Source organism: Urocitellus parryii, chromosome 7 (genome assembly GCF_045843805.1).
Source record: "Urocitellus parryii isolate mUroPar1 chromosome 7, mUroPar1.hap1, whole genome shotgun sequence".
Lineage (NCBI taxonomy): Eukaryota > Metazoa > Chordata > Mammalia > Rodentia > Sciuridae > Urocitellus > Urocitellus parryii.
The window spans coordinates 16,946,227-16,965,598 of NC_135537.1; the positions used below are offsets into that span (position 1 = coordinate 16,946,227).

Here is a 19,372-nt window from a genome sequence, read left to right on the forward strand (position 1 = left end):
GCCGGTTTGAAATGCAAGATGGCGGCGGTGGGGCTCTGAGAGGCGCGGCGGCCCCTGCAGGTAGCTGCGCGAGCCGGCTCCGCGACGCGGGCCCTGAAGCCCGGGTCTGCGAGTGGGAAGGGAGCGCCGAGCCCGCGGCCCGCAGGCAAAGAGGAGCGGCGCGGGGGCCGGCCGGAGGAGGGCAGCCCCGGGGCAGAGACTCGGGGCTGAGCCCGCCCGAGGCAGCTGGTGGCGGGGCGGCCCCGACGCGGGGCGTCTGAGGAGGAGGGACCTGGCCTGCCCTGCGGCTGGGGAGCTGCGGCAGAGGGACAGACCCACAGCTCCTTCGCGCTCGGGATTTCTGCAGCGTGGAAGGAGCTTGGGGGCGGGGGCGCTGGGAAGGAAAAATCCCAGCCCCTTGCTTGGGAGAGGTCTGAACAACTTGGGGTTGTTGAGGAGAGTGGGGATTGGGTCCGCCTGCTCGAGGACGCTGGCAGTTTTGCGGGTCCTGGGGTGGGGGTTTCAGGAGTGCTGCCCTCGGGGACGTGTGGCTACCTCGTGGGGACTTAGCTTCCCTGAAAGTAAAGAGATTCTCCTGCTGGAACTGAGCGCACTGGCTTTGGGGTGGGATCCCCAGGAGACCCTTGGAAGGAAGGCTGGGCACCCATTTCGGGGCCAGGCCGCGCCCCCACTTCGGAAAGGACTCGGAGCTGAGTCCTTAACAACTATATTACCATTTTGAGGAAGCCCTGAGATTTAGGAGATAAGTTAATTAAAGAGCATGGAAATGCCATCTATCCCTATCAGCCCGCGTATGAGGGGATGGGGGGCAGACCCAGAGGAGTCTCTCAATCTTTGAGGCCTAAAGGGAACGACCTGGTGATTTCGTGAGGGGGATCTGAAGACTGGGAAGGGGAAATTAGAGGAACTGCGTCTAGTAGCCGGAAAGTAGAGTCTGGCAGATGCCCTTTCCCCATGTATTTACACCAAAGGTCCAAGGGGACTTGAAATTCTTTGTTTCAGGATGTTTCCCCCTCTTCTTCCCTCCGTGGACAGCGGTAAGGAAAGAGCAAAAAGCCCGGAGAACGAAAAGATTCCGTTTGATATGTTTAGCTTAGTTTAGCGAGCGATCAAGCCTTTGGGAAGGCATCAGCGAGACCCAGGGCAGGGGAATTAGGAAGCGAGAACGGGACGGTAGGATAGGAATGCAGGGAAGAGGTTGGGTAGAGCAGAAATTCCACAGCACGTTTCTGTCATCAGCCCAGCTTTCTAAAAAGACAGATGAGAAGAGCTTCACGTTCAGAGAAAAATGTTAAAAAGGCTGATAGGGAACTTGTGATGTGATTAAGTTGAGGTTTAATGTAACTTGATAAATTCTCTTGGAGGGTAATATTATAGAAAAAAAAAAGGAAAATCACAAGATGAAATGTACAGTAGTTCACAGTTAGGATGAAGCAGCCCCCCCCCCCCCCCCAGGAATAGTGACTGTTTTGGACTGGAGTTTGTTTGTGTGTGTGTGTGTGTGTGTGTGTGTGTGTGTAAGTGTACCTTTACATTTGTTGATGTTGGTCATTATTTCTGTCTATGTCTAAAAGCTTTTAGTTTTGTTATATGGTGCTACATGAATTATCTTTGTTTCTGAAAAAATTGCCCTCAAAAACTCATTTGTTTTTGGGGCTGGGGCTTTAGCTCAGTGGCAGAGCACCCAGTGGCAGAGCACTTGCCTAGGACGGGTGAGGCATTGGATTCGATACCCAGCACCACATAAAAAAAGAATAAATAAAATAAAGTCATAAAAACATATATATTAAAAAAGTCATTTCTTTTTAAGCTTGTAGTGAAAATTAAAAAGTTGTTTTTAACGGGGATATTGGCACTAGTATATTCATAGATTATTTTAATTTCTAAAGTAGCAATTGTGACTCCTGATCTTAAGCAAAAGAATTGAGAATGCTGCCAACGACAATACAGCAGTAACAGGTCAGAAAAAGAAAGGCTTTCATGATATTTTTTTCCTTTTAGTTTTTCTCTCCTTCCTCTAAGCATTTTAGGGTTATGCAGACTAATTTTAAGCAAATAAAATGTCTAACCTTGAATCCTTTCAATATAAAAATGATTGCATTGATGATTTTTTATAGAAGTATGTCTTCACATGATTTATTTAACAGTTGTAATTAAAATGAGAAAAAAATTAAAGTAAGACTTGGGTAGCTGATGATAGAGTTATGATTCATACAGATTTCTTGAGCCATTCTTGCATTTTCAAAAGAGCTTTAATGTCTTTAATGGAAATGTTTTAAAGATACAGTATAAACTAGTTCTGAGCTTCACATTTGGAACATTAGTATACATGTGTGCTGTTCTTTGGTTTCCCCAAAGTGCATGTAACTCTAGTTTTATATTCAATTCTGAACAGATTAGGCTGGGTGAACCAGAGAGGCATTGACGCCAGATGGTTTGAAAATATGCTAAGGCTGAAAACATAAATGTGCCTGTGTGGTAGATGCTCGTTAGTAGATTTATTCCCCTTATAGCTGAGCTTATTATTTCACTAAATTTGGAGGGTAGGTCATGAATGAGGTAGCAGTGATTTTACCTTTAATGGTCCTTGTAAGTTCTTTTTTTCAATAAACATGAATAATATTTTACAGTTATTAATGAAATTAATAGCATATGTGTGGTGGTAAATCTTGATAGTTTCTCCTTTTTATATTTCACAGTAAATTGAAAAGGTATGATATATTATATATTTTCTTTCTTACATTGAGCATAAAATGTGATATTGGGACTTAGCTTGCCATAAATTCTGGCTTAATATTTAAAGTGCTTTTAAAATAATGAAATTGATCACAAATGTAGTTGAAAAGTAACCTTTTTATTTATGTTGCAGCATTATGGATTTGGGCTCAAAAGACCATTATTTTAATTTTAACAGTATTGAAAGTTAAATACCTAAGCAAGTTTTTAATCTAGTATAGTCAATTCAATCATTCAGAGAGCTGTCTAGAATTAACTATGGTACTGCTCATAGTAATAGCCCATATTGCCTATTTTTAAGACATCTGTTTATTCATTTATATTATGGCAAGCATATTTAACTTGAAGTCTAAATTTTGTAACAAAATTCTTTTAAATTATACTATATATGTCAAAAGTAATTTAAATTTATTTTAGAAAACTGATTATTACCCTTTGAATAACAGCCAGTGTTTCTGTAATATCACTGAAATGTATTATTGGATCTTTGTTGCTCTGATATATCTATAGTTGTGAGTAACCATATTTGCATAATGAAGTTGGTGATTTAGATTACTAGTCAGGATATTAATTTGAGTTAACATTTTGGAGATATGCATTTTATACAATTTATTTTAAAAGTAAATTTTTTTTACCAGCTTTTGGTCTTAAAAGATACTTAATCTTGGCATTTTATATAAGCAGTATTTTTAAATTTTTTATTTTGGGTGCTGGGGATTGAACCCAGGTCCTTATGCCTGTGAGGTAAGCACTCTACCAATTGAGCTATATCCCCAGCCCTCCATAATGAATTTAAGAAGCACAAAGATATGCACACACACATAAAGCTATATAATCGATGCATATTTATCTTTGGCCTACACAAATACAATGATAAACTTTGGAAAAGCATACATAAGCAATTTCAGAATAAAATTTATTTAAGGGAGTCAACTGAATAAATCTTTTTCGGGGGGCAATATTGATGATCAAACCTAGGGGTACTCTACCACTGAAATTACATCCTCAGTTCTTTTTATTTTTTGAGACAAGGGCTCACTAAGTTGCTGAGGCTGATCTCGAACTTGTTATCCTCCTGCTTTAACCTCTCATATTGCTGGGATTAAAGGCATGTGCTACCATGCCTAACTTAATAAGTCATTTTTAATGCAGGATTTTTATGAAGTTTTTAGATTTAAAAAATTTTTATCTACCAAAATTAAAATATTGTCATAGCCATATCATATGCATTTATCATTTTGAGTAAAATATCTGTCATTACATTTTGGTGATTTCAATTTTCTCTTTCCTAGAGATCTTTCCCGTTTCTATTTGTTGTGAGAAATGAAAAGAAATGGGAGGTTTGATGTTTCTGAGCACTTCATTTAGAATTATGTTTTTCTTCTATTCCGGTGTCCTCCCTTTTACAGCCAAGTAGAAGTTTGTTAGAACTTCACTGGGCATGGGCTTGGGAGTATGAGGGTTGATGAGAAAAGAACAATTTCTCTTCATTACTATAAGATTATTTATATCAGAGATTTGTTTTAAGAAATACCTGTTAAAATGGTTCAAAATTGTTCATTTTGAAACTGAGGTATGTGTGTGTGTGTGTGTGTGTGTGTGTGTGTGTGTGTGAAAGAGAGAGAGAGTGGGGAGAGAGAAGATATTAAATTATCATTGATTAATGTCTACCTGTTAAAGCTAACTTGTTCCAGAATTATTTAAGATGCTCAAAGGTATGAAATGGAAAACAAAATGTATTGGTTGATATTTACTCAGATTTTAAAATATTTTACAGTTTGTCAACACTTGGCAAATTTTAAACAAAGAATTCCTTTGTTATGTAACTTGAAGTTAAAACCTTAAATAAAATCAGAAAAATCTAACACTTGTTTTTGTTCTTACTAAGTACCAGGAAATATTCTAAAAACTTTACATGTGTTATTTCTTTCAATCCTCACAAAGCTTTATTAACTAAATAAAGCTATTTGGGCTGGGGTTGTGGCTCAGCAGTAGAGCGCTTGCCTAACACGGGCGAAGCCCTGGGTTCAATCCTCAGCACCACATAAAATAAATAAATAAACTATTATTTGCCCCATTTTATAAATGAGAGGCTTGAGGCACAGATAGGCTAAGTCACTTTTCTAGAGCTGCACAGCTAGTGACAGTGCTGATATTTGAACCCAGTCTGTTCCAGAGCCCAGGCACTTTTTTTTTTTTTAATCTATCTACTGCCAGATCAGCTTTTTGTGTTTGCTTGCTGAGGCATGGTAGCACATGCCTATAATCTCAGCAATTTGAGAGGTTGAAATAGGAGGATCACAAGTTAGAGGTCAGCCTAAGCAACTATAAGATATATATAAATATAAGATATATGGTTGAGATGATTCCTTAATTTTTGAAATCTACTCATGCTATAATTTAAAAAATATTTTGAAGTAGAAATATTCTAAAGTAATAGGATTTAATTCAGAAGTATCAAAGAGCGAGCGCATTCATTCTCTGGTTGCCTTGCACCTTTATATGTCTTGGTAGCTCTTCTTAAGAGACTTTGGGTCCACAAAACATCTTGCTTTTTCTGTGTGATTTAAGAATGGATTGAAATAGGTTACTAATATCCTACAGTATTAATAATTCATTTCGGAAAATAACCTCTCCTCTTTGGCAGCTGTTTCCTATCTTCTTTTCTAGTCCACATCCTGTATAGATGGATAGCTAAGGAGTGGCTGAATAAGGAGATAGCAGGAAATGAAATTGTAGAATCCCAGGCTAGAGAGATAACAAGATGCTCCACTGGGCCCAGCAGGAAAATGCTCTTGCTTTTCATAAAAATAATGTACTTATTTAGCTTAAACATTAATTCAAAAGTATTTTACTAGACAAAGTTTTTGTATATTTGTTATTTCTTTACTTAATAGGATTCTTCATAAACTTGTATAATGTTAGTAGGAATCAAAAGATAAGCTATTTGGGATGGGGTTGTGGCTCAGCGGTAGAGCGCTTGCCTAACACGTGCGAAGCCCTGGGTTCAATCCTCAGCACCACATAAAATAAGTAAATAAATAAATAAAGGTATTGTGTCCAACTATGACTAAAAAATAAATATTAAAAAATAAGCTATTTTAGGAAAATCATTTTCCTTACTATCCATTTACTGTGATATATGGAGTATCTGTGCTTCAAGAACAATAAAAATTCTTTCACCTTCAAAAGCACTATTTATTGTTATTCTCATAGGAGAGGCAATTATAGTTTTTATTAAAATTTCCTGATTGGTTTAACTACTCTGGGTACTATACAAAACCTTTTTTTGTATATTAATCTGAATTTTCAGAGAAAGATTTTCAGTTTTTTTTTATTATTCAGTACCAGTGTTACAACACAGTAATTATAGTACCATTTGATGGTAGCTTTCTAATAAAAACTAAATGGTTAAACTCTAGCCATTTTGTCAGACTTATGGTTAGGGTAGAATAGCATTAATATATTCAAGTCTTTGTTGGTTGGTGTGGCCAGCATTAATATTTCTTTCATTTCAGTTAATACATATTTAGGATGCAGATATCCTAACTTAGGTGTATGTGCAAACACAAACATATATATACCTACTCCCAATTCTTTCCTTAGCTAAGTTGTCTTTCATAACCTTTATGTACTAATTTTAAAGAATTCCCAATTTTGACATCCTTATTTTTACATTAAAGACTGTATCTATTCACATTTTGAAATGTTAATGAACTAGTCTGCTACTTGGCTGTTCTATATAAGTAAAACTGTTAATGTGTAGTTATGAATTTTGTGTTTTCTATCAATATTTGAGTTGGCATTTAGATAATTTTAAAAATTTTCAGTTTTTTTTCAAAATTGCATTTATTTTTAGCTGCACACAGTGGTGCACACCTCAGGAGACTGAGGCCAGAGGATTGCAAGTTTGAGGGCAGCCTCTGCAACTTATTGAGACCTTGTCTCAAAATAAAAAACAAAAAGGACTGGGAATGTAGTTCAGTGGTAAAGCACCTCTGTGTTCAATCCCTAGTACCACATACCAAAAAAAAAAATTGCATTTATTTTTAAAAAGTCATAGCATGAACTGTAAAATTTCCTAAGACTAGGATCATGTTTTGAATAATAAAAGGATATTTTTTTTTATAGGAGAAGACTGATAAGTACTTTGGACCTGTTGGTAATGATGGCCTGAGCTACACACCTAATTTGAAGGGTTACCCTTCCGTTTCAAAGAACATGATGCTGAGGAAGCTATGGCAAGTATGTGTTTAACTGTTTGGGGATGTAAAGCTAAGATGCCAATGTACTCACTTTATATTCCATGATACTTTATTTGACTAATGTTGTAAAAGCTCTTCTTAAAAAACTTATGCTTAATACTTTTTAAAAATATGTGCTTTTAAACTTTAACTACTTTAAATTGACTACTTTAAATTTATCTACTTTTAATTGACTAATTTCAAAGGAAACAGTATCACACTTCTTAATAAATCTTATGTGGTTTATTTATAATTGATTTTTCAATTAATATTTGCCAAAATCAGCAGAGCATCAGACACCATTCCAGGTACTGTGATAACAGAAGTAAATAAGACAAATAAAATCACAGGGACAGTACCTTTAGTGTGGGGAAATTGATCTAGAAATTTTACTAGTTTTTTCTTTCTATCCAAAAAAGGATTCAAGACTTACAAGAACATATTTGGGGGGTGGAGTGGGATACTAAGGATCTAACCAAGGGGTGTTTTGCCGCTGAGCTACATCCCTAACCCTTTTAATTTTTTATTTTGAGACAGTCTTAATAAGTTGCTGAGGGTCTCATTAAGTTGCTGAGGCTGGCCTCGAATTTGAGATCCTCCTAAGTCTCCCAAATCCCACTGTGCCCAGCTACAAGAACAATTTCTAAAAATATATTTTTAATGTATAGGCTATTAGAAATAGTTCATGATAGTTATGAAAATTATGATACTCACAAATATTTTTATTAATCATACCAATATTTAAATGCTTGACTGTAAGTATAGGCAAATACATACTTTTATATTTTAAATAAATTTTTAAAAAATACATACTTGTATATTTTAAATAAATAGTATATTTTTCACATACTATTTAGATTACATACCATGTGTTTGAAATATTTATATTTTAGTATAATTGTTATTTAAATGAGTCTAAAGTATTAGGAAAGATTCAACAACATTAATGTGATGATCGTTTATATTTAAAAAAATTATAAAGGTCATACAAATTGATACTACCAATACTAATCATTACTTTCTTTCAAAGTGTTTTTAAAAATTGAATGAATATATCCTCAGTGAAGTGTGTAATAGTTGCTTTGTTTCATAAATAGGGACTATAATGGACAAGAATGGTCTCATAGAAAATCTCTCTTGGAACTAAGAATGGCATTCTTGTGTTAGACTGGCTATGAAAGATGTACCACCTCCTTCAGAAAAGTAGAGAAATTTCTTTTCAAAGAAAATTACTTTTGTAATAGTCACAAACTATTAATCAGCTAGAAAATTTTACAGTAGTGCTAGTTTACATATCGCTCAGTGAATTATGTGCCTACCTACATTACAGCGGGGCTAAGAAAATTAGGATGTTAATGTCCTAGAACCTCTCAAAATTTTTCTCTGCTCCTAAAACCTGGGATCAGAGATTGCCAAGAGAAATCTGCTTTTGTGTGTGTGTGTGTGGTACTGGGGCCTTTGCATGGTAGGCATGTACTCTACCAACTGAGCTACATCCCCAGCCCCACTAGGAGAAATCTGTAGATCTTAGTTTCTTCTTTTAATCTTTAGTATTATTTCTTAGGTGGACAAAAACAAATAGGGCTGGGTGCCTGCTGAAGGCCTATAAACCCAGAGGCAAAACCCAGAAGCCAGAGGATTCTGAGTTCAAAGCCAGCTTCATTAACAGTGAGGTGCTAAGCAACTCAGTGAGACCCTGTCTCTAAATAAAATACAAAAAAGGGCTGGGGATGTCATTCAGTGGTTGAGCACCCCTGAGTTCAATCCCTGATCCCCCCCACCCCACCCTCGCAGCAAAAAACAAAGAAGATAGTTTCTTTACCCTTCAGCATTAATTAGCATTAATAAAAGGATCCTCTGAAATTAGATTATCTTTAACCACAGTTTTTTAGATGCTTTCACTTTTATTATATTCAGTCCAGTCTATATTCACTACATTTAAAAAAGAAATTTTAAGTATTTTTATTTTTCCAAATTCACTTTAATACTTGATTTGTTATTGTCTTGTCCATTTTTAACAGTTTTCTCAAGATTTGTCTCAAGATTTAATATTTAAAAGAACTTAACTATGATTTTTAAATATGTCAGATTTTAAATGTGAATGTCTTAAGTTTGGAAAGTCTACCTTATTTCTCTCTCTCTCTCTAAACACAGTGGATACCCTTTATTTTAATTTGACCACATTATTCTTTGTTCCTACTTTATTTCAGGCATTCTATGATTTTGGTAGATTGTTAACTTTTAGTTTGAATACAAACATGTGATAATAAGTATTTTCAGCTGGCTAAACAGAACTCTGAGAGAATTGAAACTAAATTGAATACAAAGCCTAAGAATTCTCAGGGAATATATATGAATGCAGATTCCTAAGAATTCTCAATGTGTGTATTTTTGGTTTGTAAACTGTTTAGTTGATGCTAGATCAGAATTAACACAAACCTTAAAAACTGTAGTGCCTTCTAAAATTTTCTTATTTGATCAAGAATTGGTGTAGAAAACAAAGTTTGTTTTCGTTCACTTAAAATCTTAACTAAAATAACATGCTTTTGTGACTAACTAGGCCAACATGACGTTATCCATTAATCATTTAATTTAAAGTACAAGACAGTCAAGAAAGAAAGAAAGAGAAGCTAACAAATTCAGTGCAGTTATAGCTACTTAATTATACATTTTTTAGTACTAAGTAGAATTTAAAACCATCTATTAGCTTTTTTTGGTACTGTATTATATTGATACCTTACTTTTTAATTTTAAAAAAGATCATAGAACACCATTAAAATATAGTTTTCTCATGGGACAGAGAAGTAGCGATTCTAAATATGAATTTGTATTTACTGTCTTTTTAAGATCTATATCCTTTTTTCCTGATTTTCCTGTAGGAATAATTCTTTGAATGTTTTTATCTACCTTGTTTCACTCTTAGATATATACTGTTCATACATAAAACTGATTTCTTACAAGCAAATTTTAGATGTTAGCAAATGTTTATTGAATGTCACTGGAGTTTGTAGCATGTTCACTACTTTAGTGAATTGAATGCTTTAGATCACAGGGTATTTTAATATTGTAATGACTAAGGTAATTTTTTATCTGTAAGGATTTTACCATCACAAATAATCTGTAAAGCAAACATGGTTGTATTTAATTCCTTTATAAATAAGTGTTTAATGAAATAAAATGCATATTATAATACACAGGATGTATATGTATATTTTTTTTCAAGTTTTTTTTCAGCAGATATTATTGGAGCCCTAATATGCACTTTGTTGGGCCCTAGGGATATAATGGAAAGCTAAGCAGACATTCCTCTGACCATAAAATAACTTGTATAAGAATTGCCAGAATTTTTATAGTATTATGAATAAATTTTGCTTTCATTAAGTCCTTTTCTGTAGAGAAACTTTGTTGTGATTATTTTGATTATATCAGAATCATGAGTTAATGGAGGAGCATTCTCCTCTCAGGAGAGGAGCCAGGATGCAGATGGATCCCTAGAAATTGGCTTGGCCAGGTTTATACCCTAGAGAATATGGATGATTTTGAGGGTTCTTAGAACCAGCTTGATTCCTTGGAATGTGGAGCAGCCCCTCCAAAAAATACCTGGAATATACCTGGCCCCTCCAAAAAAATTCCTGGAATATACCTGAAGGCTATATATACCGAGACATGCCTGCTCCTGGTGGAAAAACCTTTATAGAACACATGGTTTTGGCCTTAAAAATAGAAAGGAAACTTTGTTTCCAGCTTGAGGCAAATGACCATAGGAATATTTTAGTCTATTTGCAATTTTAAGGACTTGTAACTGTTTTTGTTGTATTTTATAATAAAGCAGAGTTATAACAATATTAAAGAAACCGTGTAAATGTCACACGTAAAAATCCCATCTATAAACTCATATAAAAATCTCACTGTCTATAAAATTTTGCTCATCAAATCTTTGTCCATGTACATATTTCCTCCCAGTTATTATAATTAATACAAAAAATTTGTTCCAATTTGAAAAATTTTAGGTAAATATTTTTTCACCTTTTAGTTAGCATTTTAAATAATAACAAAATCAATTGTATAACAATTGTTTTAATTAAAAAATTTTTAAATGTATTTCTCCAAGGAAAGGTTAACTAAAAATAGTTTTTATGAGTAATTGTATTTACAGTGCTGGATGAATTTATATGATATTTTTATTGTGTTTTAATTGCAAAATCACCTAACTACTCAGTTGTGCAACTGACCTCTAACCCCTTTTTTACAGGTGAATAGTGCAAGGTCCCCCAAATTGATTTTGAGCCCTGTTTTGAGTTGACCTTCAACTAGAGGATGAGATGCCTGTCAGCTAATAGTGATTTCTGTATGACAGTTTTCCTGTCCTGGCCCCATTGCACATTAATGAAAAAGAGAGATTAATTGGAACAACATCATAGCAATTCTTACTCTATATTTTTTCTTCTGCTTTTTCATTCAATTTGTATGTCTTGTCAGCTGATTAATTTACTTTAAAAAATAAGGTGGTAAAGTGTATAATACTTAATAGATGGTATTTTTATTCTCTCAAAAGAATTTTTCAAAGACTGGAAGATAACATTAATTCTGATAACACATATTCTGTATCAGAATGGGTGAAGGAAGTATTCTTATTTGTACAGCCTCTGGGCAAGATACCACTATTCCTGTTTTCCCCAGGGAAACCTTCTCTTCTCTTTCTAGAAGCATCCTGCACTGTGCTACTTGTTTCTCTCATTGCTTTGGTCATAGTTATTCTAATTGTTGGCTGCCTATCTTTCTTGCTCCCTTGCTAATTAATACCTGATAGAGCAGTCTGTCTTGATCATCAGTGTCTCCCTAGTCTCTTGGCACATGGTCGACATTCAACAAGTCGTTGTTCAATGAATTTGATGAAGAATTTTGGTTTCATAGGTGAGGAGTCTCAGGTTGAAACTGAGTGGCTTTACCAGATATCTTACAGAAGGGAACCTAGCCCCTGTAGTTTAGCCCCTCTAAGAATTAATTACTTTCGGCCGGGTTTCTTCTTCCACAGAACAGGTTAATTGTTCTAAGGTCCTTATTTCCTCCAAAATTATGACTTTAAAACAAGAACCCTGAACATTCCTTTTTCCCTCTTTGGTCTTTTTTAGACTATGTGTATTATGCAGAATTAAGCCATTGGGCCAAATCTTGCAGCTCTTTAGAGAATATCGTATTTCCTTTAGGAGCATGTTAACTAATACTCTGACTCTGGTTTTGTTAGCAGTCATGGAGAACTTGAAGGTAGGTCATGGTGAGCAAAAGTTTTAGAAGAGGAAAGAATAATATTTTGGGGGTCTATGTATTGGATATAGAAGTAACCAGATGTTGAGGCAATCTGAAACACCCAGGTGTTCAGCTTTTCAATTACTGAAGTCTTTTTTTAAAAATATCTCTTAAGTAACTTTATTTAAAACTTGACTATATGGCCAAGACCAGTATTTTCAGAGGAAAAAGCACAATTTTTGATATCTATTACAAGATCATAATATAGAATATGAGTATATTATGCTTTTCATGACTTTAGCAAAAAAAAATAAGCTTTTAAAATTCACTTATATCTGCTTAAATTTTTATCAACTGAGCAATCTGAACTAGTGAACTAGGATGAAGAGAAATAAAAGTAATAATTTGGTAGCATATTACTGTTTATATGCCAGATAAAACATAAAATGCTTAACCTTGAGAGCTGGAAAGCCAAAAGAATAAAGAGATTGGGGCTGCTCCCTTTTTCCTCTGTGTCTTTTATTTCTGCTGGCTACTTTGTTCTATCCTGAAGCCCTGGCCTGCCTTGTCCAGTGAAGGCACATTCAGTTTACTGTATATTAGTTGTAAAATTCCATTGAAAATTTTAGCAGTGCCAGGGTGAGAAGGATTTTTGGAATTTATATAGTGTCTTGAAAGTATTTAAGTTTTTAAGACAGTCTTTCAAACACATCTTGGAACTCCTCGGAGATGTAAATGGGGTTGTGGCATCCATAGGACTCAGGGAATAGTTCAGCCTCTACCTTCTCTGACCAGATACCTACTCTTCTATATTTTGGAGTTCTCTGGAGCTGGTGTTTCTCATAGTATTTTATTTTAAAGTCTCCCTTGCTTAAAACAAATTGTTAAACTATCACTTATAGGTTGTTTTAGAAAAAATTCATCTTCCTTTTTTTTTTTTTTTGAGGATGGAGAGCCACTGATGATTGAATCCAGAGGCACTTTATCATTGAGTTACATCCCTAACCCTTTTTTATTATTTATTTTAAGATGATGTATCACTAAGTTGCTTAGGGCCACACTAAGTTGCTGAGCCTGGCCTCAAACTGCAATCCTCCTGCCTCAGCCTCCAGAGCTGTTGGGGTTACAAGTGTGTATAACTGGCAAGTGCCCAGAAACCCTCTATCTGGCTGTTAGCTTCCCCCAAATAAATATGGTTTGTCTCTAATTTCAGGAGAATGAGTCAAGACAGCTAACTCTCCTGCCTTTCAACAGTTTTTCTTTGTTATCCACATTGTGAATGATGCTCATTTATTATTCTTCTATCCATTTAGAGCTATTTGGGGAATTCCCTTTCTTTCTTATTTATTTGTGTGTGTATGTGTGTGTGGGTGTGCGTATGTGTGTGTAGGGGATTGAATGCAGGGCCTTACCTTTACCACAGAGCTACATTCCTAGGAATTTCCTGTTCAAATATTGATCTAACAGAAATGTTGATACTTAAAAGAAAAAAAAAGTGATGACCTCTATTTGATTAGAAGATGACATTATCTTAGTTTATAACATTTAGTTATAGTTTTACATTTCCCTATAATCTTTTAGAAATTAAAAGGAATTTTGTAGGAAAAAAAGTAGGACAACTTTAAGAGTAGGGGTTTGGACTGTCAATACTATTAGTATTACTAAGCTGAGCACTTTTTGTTTTGTAATTTGGGAAATCAGGGAATAGGGACATTTAGTCCAGCTCTTCCATCTGCTGCTTGAATCTAGCAAATGGATCTGTAGTCTGTACTTGAGGAATTGTAGTGCGGGGGATCTTACCACCTTCAAGTTAAGGCATTTTCTCTTTGCACAGCTATCTCCTAAAAATGTATCTCCCTTTACTGAGTCTGTATATCTTCTCATAGGGGCCAGACTTTGCTTGATAATTCTTTTTTAGTTGTAGATGAACCCAGTGCCTCATGTATGTGACGAACCACTGAACTGCAACTCCAGCCCGCTTTATAATCTTTTAAGCAAACTTTTTGTTTTGTTTTATTACTATTGGGGTTTTAACCCGGTGGCACTATACCACTGAGCTACATCCCCACCCCTTTTTAAATGTTTTATTCTGAGAAAGTGTTTCACTAAGTTGCTGAAACACTTGTGATCCCCCTGCCTCAGCCTCCCCAGTTGCTAGAATTACAGGCATGTGATATCATGTTCATCTAGCAAACTCTTTTCTCTTTACTTCATCTGTAATAAGGATGGTGCTAGTAAATGCAAAGATTCTAAATTACAGTGGCAAATATGGGAGACCCCTTATTCATTTTATTCATTGTCATTTGGTTTAGATTTCAGAGACATGTAAACCTTAATTTAGCATCTTATTTTTATTTGAAATATTTTGATTGCAAAATTTATTAAAATGAATCTGTATAATTCATATTTTATTGATATTCAAACTCAGTCTTGTGAGTTTTAGCCTCTGTTCTCTGTGGTGATGCCCTCAGGCTCCATTGAGTTTTGCGGGACTATTTTCCTATTCATATTAATTCAAATTAATAAACATTTAGTGATTACCTACTCGAGTACAGGCTTCTTGGGTGCACTAGAGATGCAAATATGAATGAGATATCAACCAATATAGCTCATCCGGGAATGCGTTTGAGATATAAAGGTTCTTTGCTTAAAGGGGAAGTACAGGGGATGAAATAGACCAAATTATGATGTGTGCAGGTATGAATAAATCACACTGAAGACTACTATTATGTATAATTATAATTCACCAATAAAAATATTTTTAAAAAGAACTGCTGTTACAAGCTCTCTTAGCAAAGAGCATGTTGGCTTCTTCTGAGCACTGAACACAGAGTGAAAAAAGGAAAAAAAAAAGCTCCTTTGCTTGTTTGTTCAATCTAGAGTTTTGGAGACTTTGTTTTATTGCAATAAAGCTGTTACTTAAAAAAGAATGGGATACATTATATATAATATAAAGACCACAGATGTAGATGGGGAGTGGGAACAGAAATGTTGCCTCTGCTATATGGTAAGTTGTAGACTAGAAAAAAAAACACAAGAGAAAAAAGTAACCTATGGTACAGAGAGATCATCATAGCAGGTACACAGACAAGTGTCCTAACATCAGGAATGGCATGGACAAAGGTCTGAAAGTGTACTGAGTGTCCCTGGAATGGCAGTCATTTCTGGTGTGTGGAAAGCATAAGGAAATTGGAAGAAGAAGAAAGATGGCAGAGATGAGGGAGAAAAGCAAGGTTGGGGCCACAGTGAAGGGAATTATGTACCTTATGGGGCTCAAACTTATTCTTCCAGCATTGGGGACCCATATTAGCAGATTTAGATGATTAGATATATTTAATAAATCCTGATAGCGTTTTATAAAATGATTAAGAATAATTGTTTATGAGACTTTGATCATTCATCTTTACCATTTTTTGCCATGTGTGAACTTCCTTTTTGGGCTAATGAGACAGACCTGTAGGAGAAAGAGGACATAATTGATGGATGTAATGGTGATCATTTTTGAGTAACTGTGATTGCTTTTTATAGTTTTGGGTTTGTTTTTTGCCACACTGAGAATTGAACCCAGCAAATTTCATAGCTAAGCAAGCACTCTACCACTGAGCTACACCCCCAGCCATACCTTGTTAAGATATTGTCACTTTACACTGATAGTAGCATGTTTACAAAAGCAGGGCCACTCTTCATTCTCTTATAAGATTCAAATGGCTATAAAATTGAAATTAAAAAGTTTGGATCTGACGATAAGTATAGTACATAACTTTCAATGAGTTGGCTTGGAGGTATCTATTTTCATCTTTAGAGGACTTTTTTTCTCCCTCATTCTTACCTTATTCTAGATCTTTATAATTGAGCTATGCAGCAATATAAGTGAAATATAACTAATTTGCTTAAAAGATCATAGTCACTCATTTTAAATTTATTTTAATGTAGGTGATTGGAGTTGTGCTTCAAAAATTTCAGCAGTTCAGCGGTATTTTATCTGCCAACAATAAGCTCTTTACTTGATTGAACCATGAAAAAGCTGCTAATGAGACTTGTTGAGCACAAAAGTGGACTTGCAGAACCAAAAGCCATTGTTTTCAAATGAATAATCCTGAACAGTTTTAAGCTTCAATGCTTTTTAATCACCACTGAAATTTTCCCTGTAACATCAGCATGGCAAGCAGGAGAAAATCAACAATACCTTGCATGGTCCTCGCCAGTGAACAGGATCCAGACCTTGAGTTAATATCAGATCTGGATGAAGGTCCTCCTGTACTTACGCCCATAGAAAACACCAGGGCAGAGAGTATCTCAAGTGATGAAGAAGTTCATGAATCTGTGGATTCTGACAATCAGCAAAATAAAAAAGTTGAAGGTGGCTATGAATGTAAATATTGTACTTTTCAAACTCCAGATCTAAATATGTTTACTTTCCATGTGGATTCAGAACATCCCAATGTAGTGCTAAATTCATCCTATGTTTGTGTTGAATGCAACTTTCTTACCAAAAGGTATGATGCACTTTCTGAACATAATCTGAAATATCACCCAGGAGAAGAGAATTTCAAGTTGACTATGGTGAAACGGAATAACCAGACAATCTTTGAGCAAACAATAAACGATCTGACTTTTGATGGTAGTTTTGTTAAAGAGGAGAATGCAGAGCAAGCAGAATCCATAGAAGTTTCTTCTTCAGGTATCTCTATCAGTAAAACTCCTATCATGAAAATGATGAAAAATAAAGTAGAAAACAAACGGATCACAGTCCATCATAACTCAGCTGAGGATGTTCCTGAAGAGAAAGAGAATGAAATCAAGCCAGACCGTGAAGAAAATGTGGAAAATGCAAATTCTTCAGCTTCAGAATCTAATACAAGTACTTCTGTTGTAAACAGAATGCACCCCAATACTGCCAGCACAGTAGTGACCCCCGCGGCTGTTCTTCCTGGACTAGCACAGGTGATAACTGCAGTGTCTGCTCAGCAGAACTCTAACTTGATTCCCAAAGTCTTAATCCCTGTTAGTAGCATTCCCACCTACAACGCTGCGTTGGATAACAATCCCCTTTTACTTAACACCTACAACAAATTCCCTTATCCAACAATGTCAGAAATTACAGTTCTTTCTGCTCAAGCAAAATATACAGAGGAACAGATCAAGATATGGTTTTCAGCCCAACGTCTTAAACATGGTGTTAGCTGGACTCCCGAGGAAGTAGAAGAGGCAAGAAGGAAGCAATTCAATGGGACAGTACATACTGTACCTCAGACCATAACTGTCATTCCTACACACATTTCCACTGGGAGTAATGGTTTACCATCTATTTTACAGACATGCCAAATAGTTGGTCAGCCGGGTCTGGTTCTCACTCAAGTAGCCGGAACAAACACTTTGCCAGTAACAGCACCTATAGCCTTGACTGTGGCAGGGGTTCCAAACCAAACAAATGTACAGAAAAGTCAGGGACCTGCTGCTCCGCCTGTTGCAGAAACAAAGCCAGCAACAGCAGCAGTTCCCCCTTCTCAAAATGTCAAACATGAAACTGCACTGGTAAACCCTGATTCATTTGGCATTCGAGCAAAAAAGACTAAGGAGCAACTGGCAGAATTAAAAGTTAGCTACCTTAAAAATCAGTTTCCCCATGACTCTGAAATTATCAGACTTATGAAAATAACAGGCCTGACAAAAGGTGAGATTAAAAAATGGTTTAGTGACACAAGGTACAACCAGAGAAATTCAAAGAGTAATCAGTGCTTACATCTCAACAATGATTCCGCTACCACTATCATTATAGACTCCAGTGACGAAACCACTGAATCCCCAACTGTGATTACTTCACAGCATAAGCCATCCTGGAATCCTTTTCCTGACTTTACTCCCCAGAAGTTTAAAGAGAAAACTGCCGAGCAACTTCGTATTCTTCAGGCCAGTTTTCTCAATAGCTCCGTACTTACGGAGGAAGAATTGAATAGGTTAAGAGCGCAAACCAAACTTACTAGAAGGGAAATTGATGCATGGTTTACAGAGAAGAAGAAATCAAAAGCTTTAAAGGAAGAGAAAATAGAAGTAGATGAAAGCAATGCAGGTAGTTCCAAAGAAGAAGCTGGAGAAACTTCTCCTGGAGATGAATCTGCCCCACCTAAATCCGGGAATACAGGCAAGATTTGTAAAAAGACACCTGAGCAACTGCACATGCTTAAAAGTGCGTTTGTCAGAACACAGTGGCCATCACCAGAAGAGTATGATAAGTTGGCTGAAGAAAGTGGGCTTGCTAGGACAGACATAGTTAGTTGGTTTGGGGACACCCGTTATGCTTGGAAGAATGGAAACTTGAAATGGTACTACTACTATCAAAGCGCCAATTCGAGCAGTATGAATGGTCTGTCATCCCTTAGGAAAAGAGGAAGAGGGAGACCCAAAGGACGGGGCCGAGGAAGACCTCGTGGACGGCCTAGAGGAGGCAAACGAATCAACAACTGGGACAGGCCACCATCACTCATAAAATTTAAAACTGGAACTGCAATACTGAAGGATTATTACCTGAAGCACAAGTTTCTTAATGAGCAAGACCTTGATGAACTTGTCAACAGATCACATATGGGTTATGAGCAGGTCAGAGAGTGGTTTGCAGAAAGACAGAGAAGATCTGAGTTAGGAATAGAATTATTTGAAGAAAATGAAGAGGAAGAGGAAGTCATTGATGATCAGGAAGAAGACGAAGAAGAAACAGATGATAGTGATACTTGGGAACCCCCACGACATGTGAAGAGGAAGCTTTCTAAATCAGATGACTGAAATGTAAGTTTTTAACCTGGTAGTTTTTCCATCAGCCACTTGCATTTCTAACAACCATCTTGTTGTATCAGTCATCTTCACTTTTGATAATTCTTTTTCCAAAACACTTCTTTTTCCCCAATAAGACTAGGTACCACTAATAGAGTCAAAATGTAGATGATTAACATGTGTTGTTTGATTATTATGATTATGATGTAGAATTTAATGTTGCTTTAATTTTTGTATGAAATATTTTTATAATATTTATTTTTTTAGTTGTAGATGGACAGCATGCCTTTATTCCACTTATTTATTTTTATGTGGTGCTGAGGATCGTACCCAGTGCCTCAAGTATACAAGGCGAGTGTACTACCACTTGAGCCACA

At 35.9% G+C, this 19,372-nt stretch overlaps 1 protein-coding gene across 6 annotated transcripts in view; it reads left to right on the forward strand.

Annotated features, from left to right (window-relative positions):
* Zhx1 (zinc fingers and homeoboxes 1) overlaps positions 1-19,372 on the forward strand; it is a 32,549-nt gene continuing 13,177 nt past the window's right edge. For 3 of the 6 annotated variants that reach the window (XR_013343894.1, XR_013343893.1, XR_013343895.1), the window contains exons 1-2: positions 1-60; positions 6,868-6,981. Coding sequence is in view for 3 of the 6 variants with exons in the window: in XM_026407232.2 (XP_026263017.2) it covers positions 16,386-19,007 (2,622 nt within the window). In the remaining 3 variants the exon portion in view is untranslated. Of the gene's footprint in view, positions 61-6,867; positions 6,982-16,160; positions 19,011-19,372 lie in introns of all 6 variants that reach the window. The other 3 variants (XM_026407232.2, XM_026407220.2, XM_026407245.2) reach the window with 2 other exon arrangements.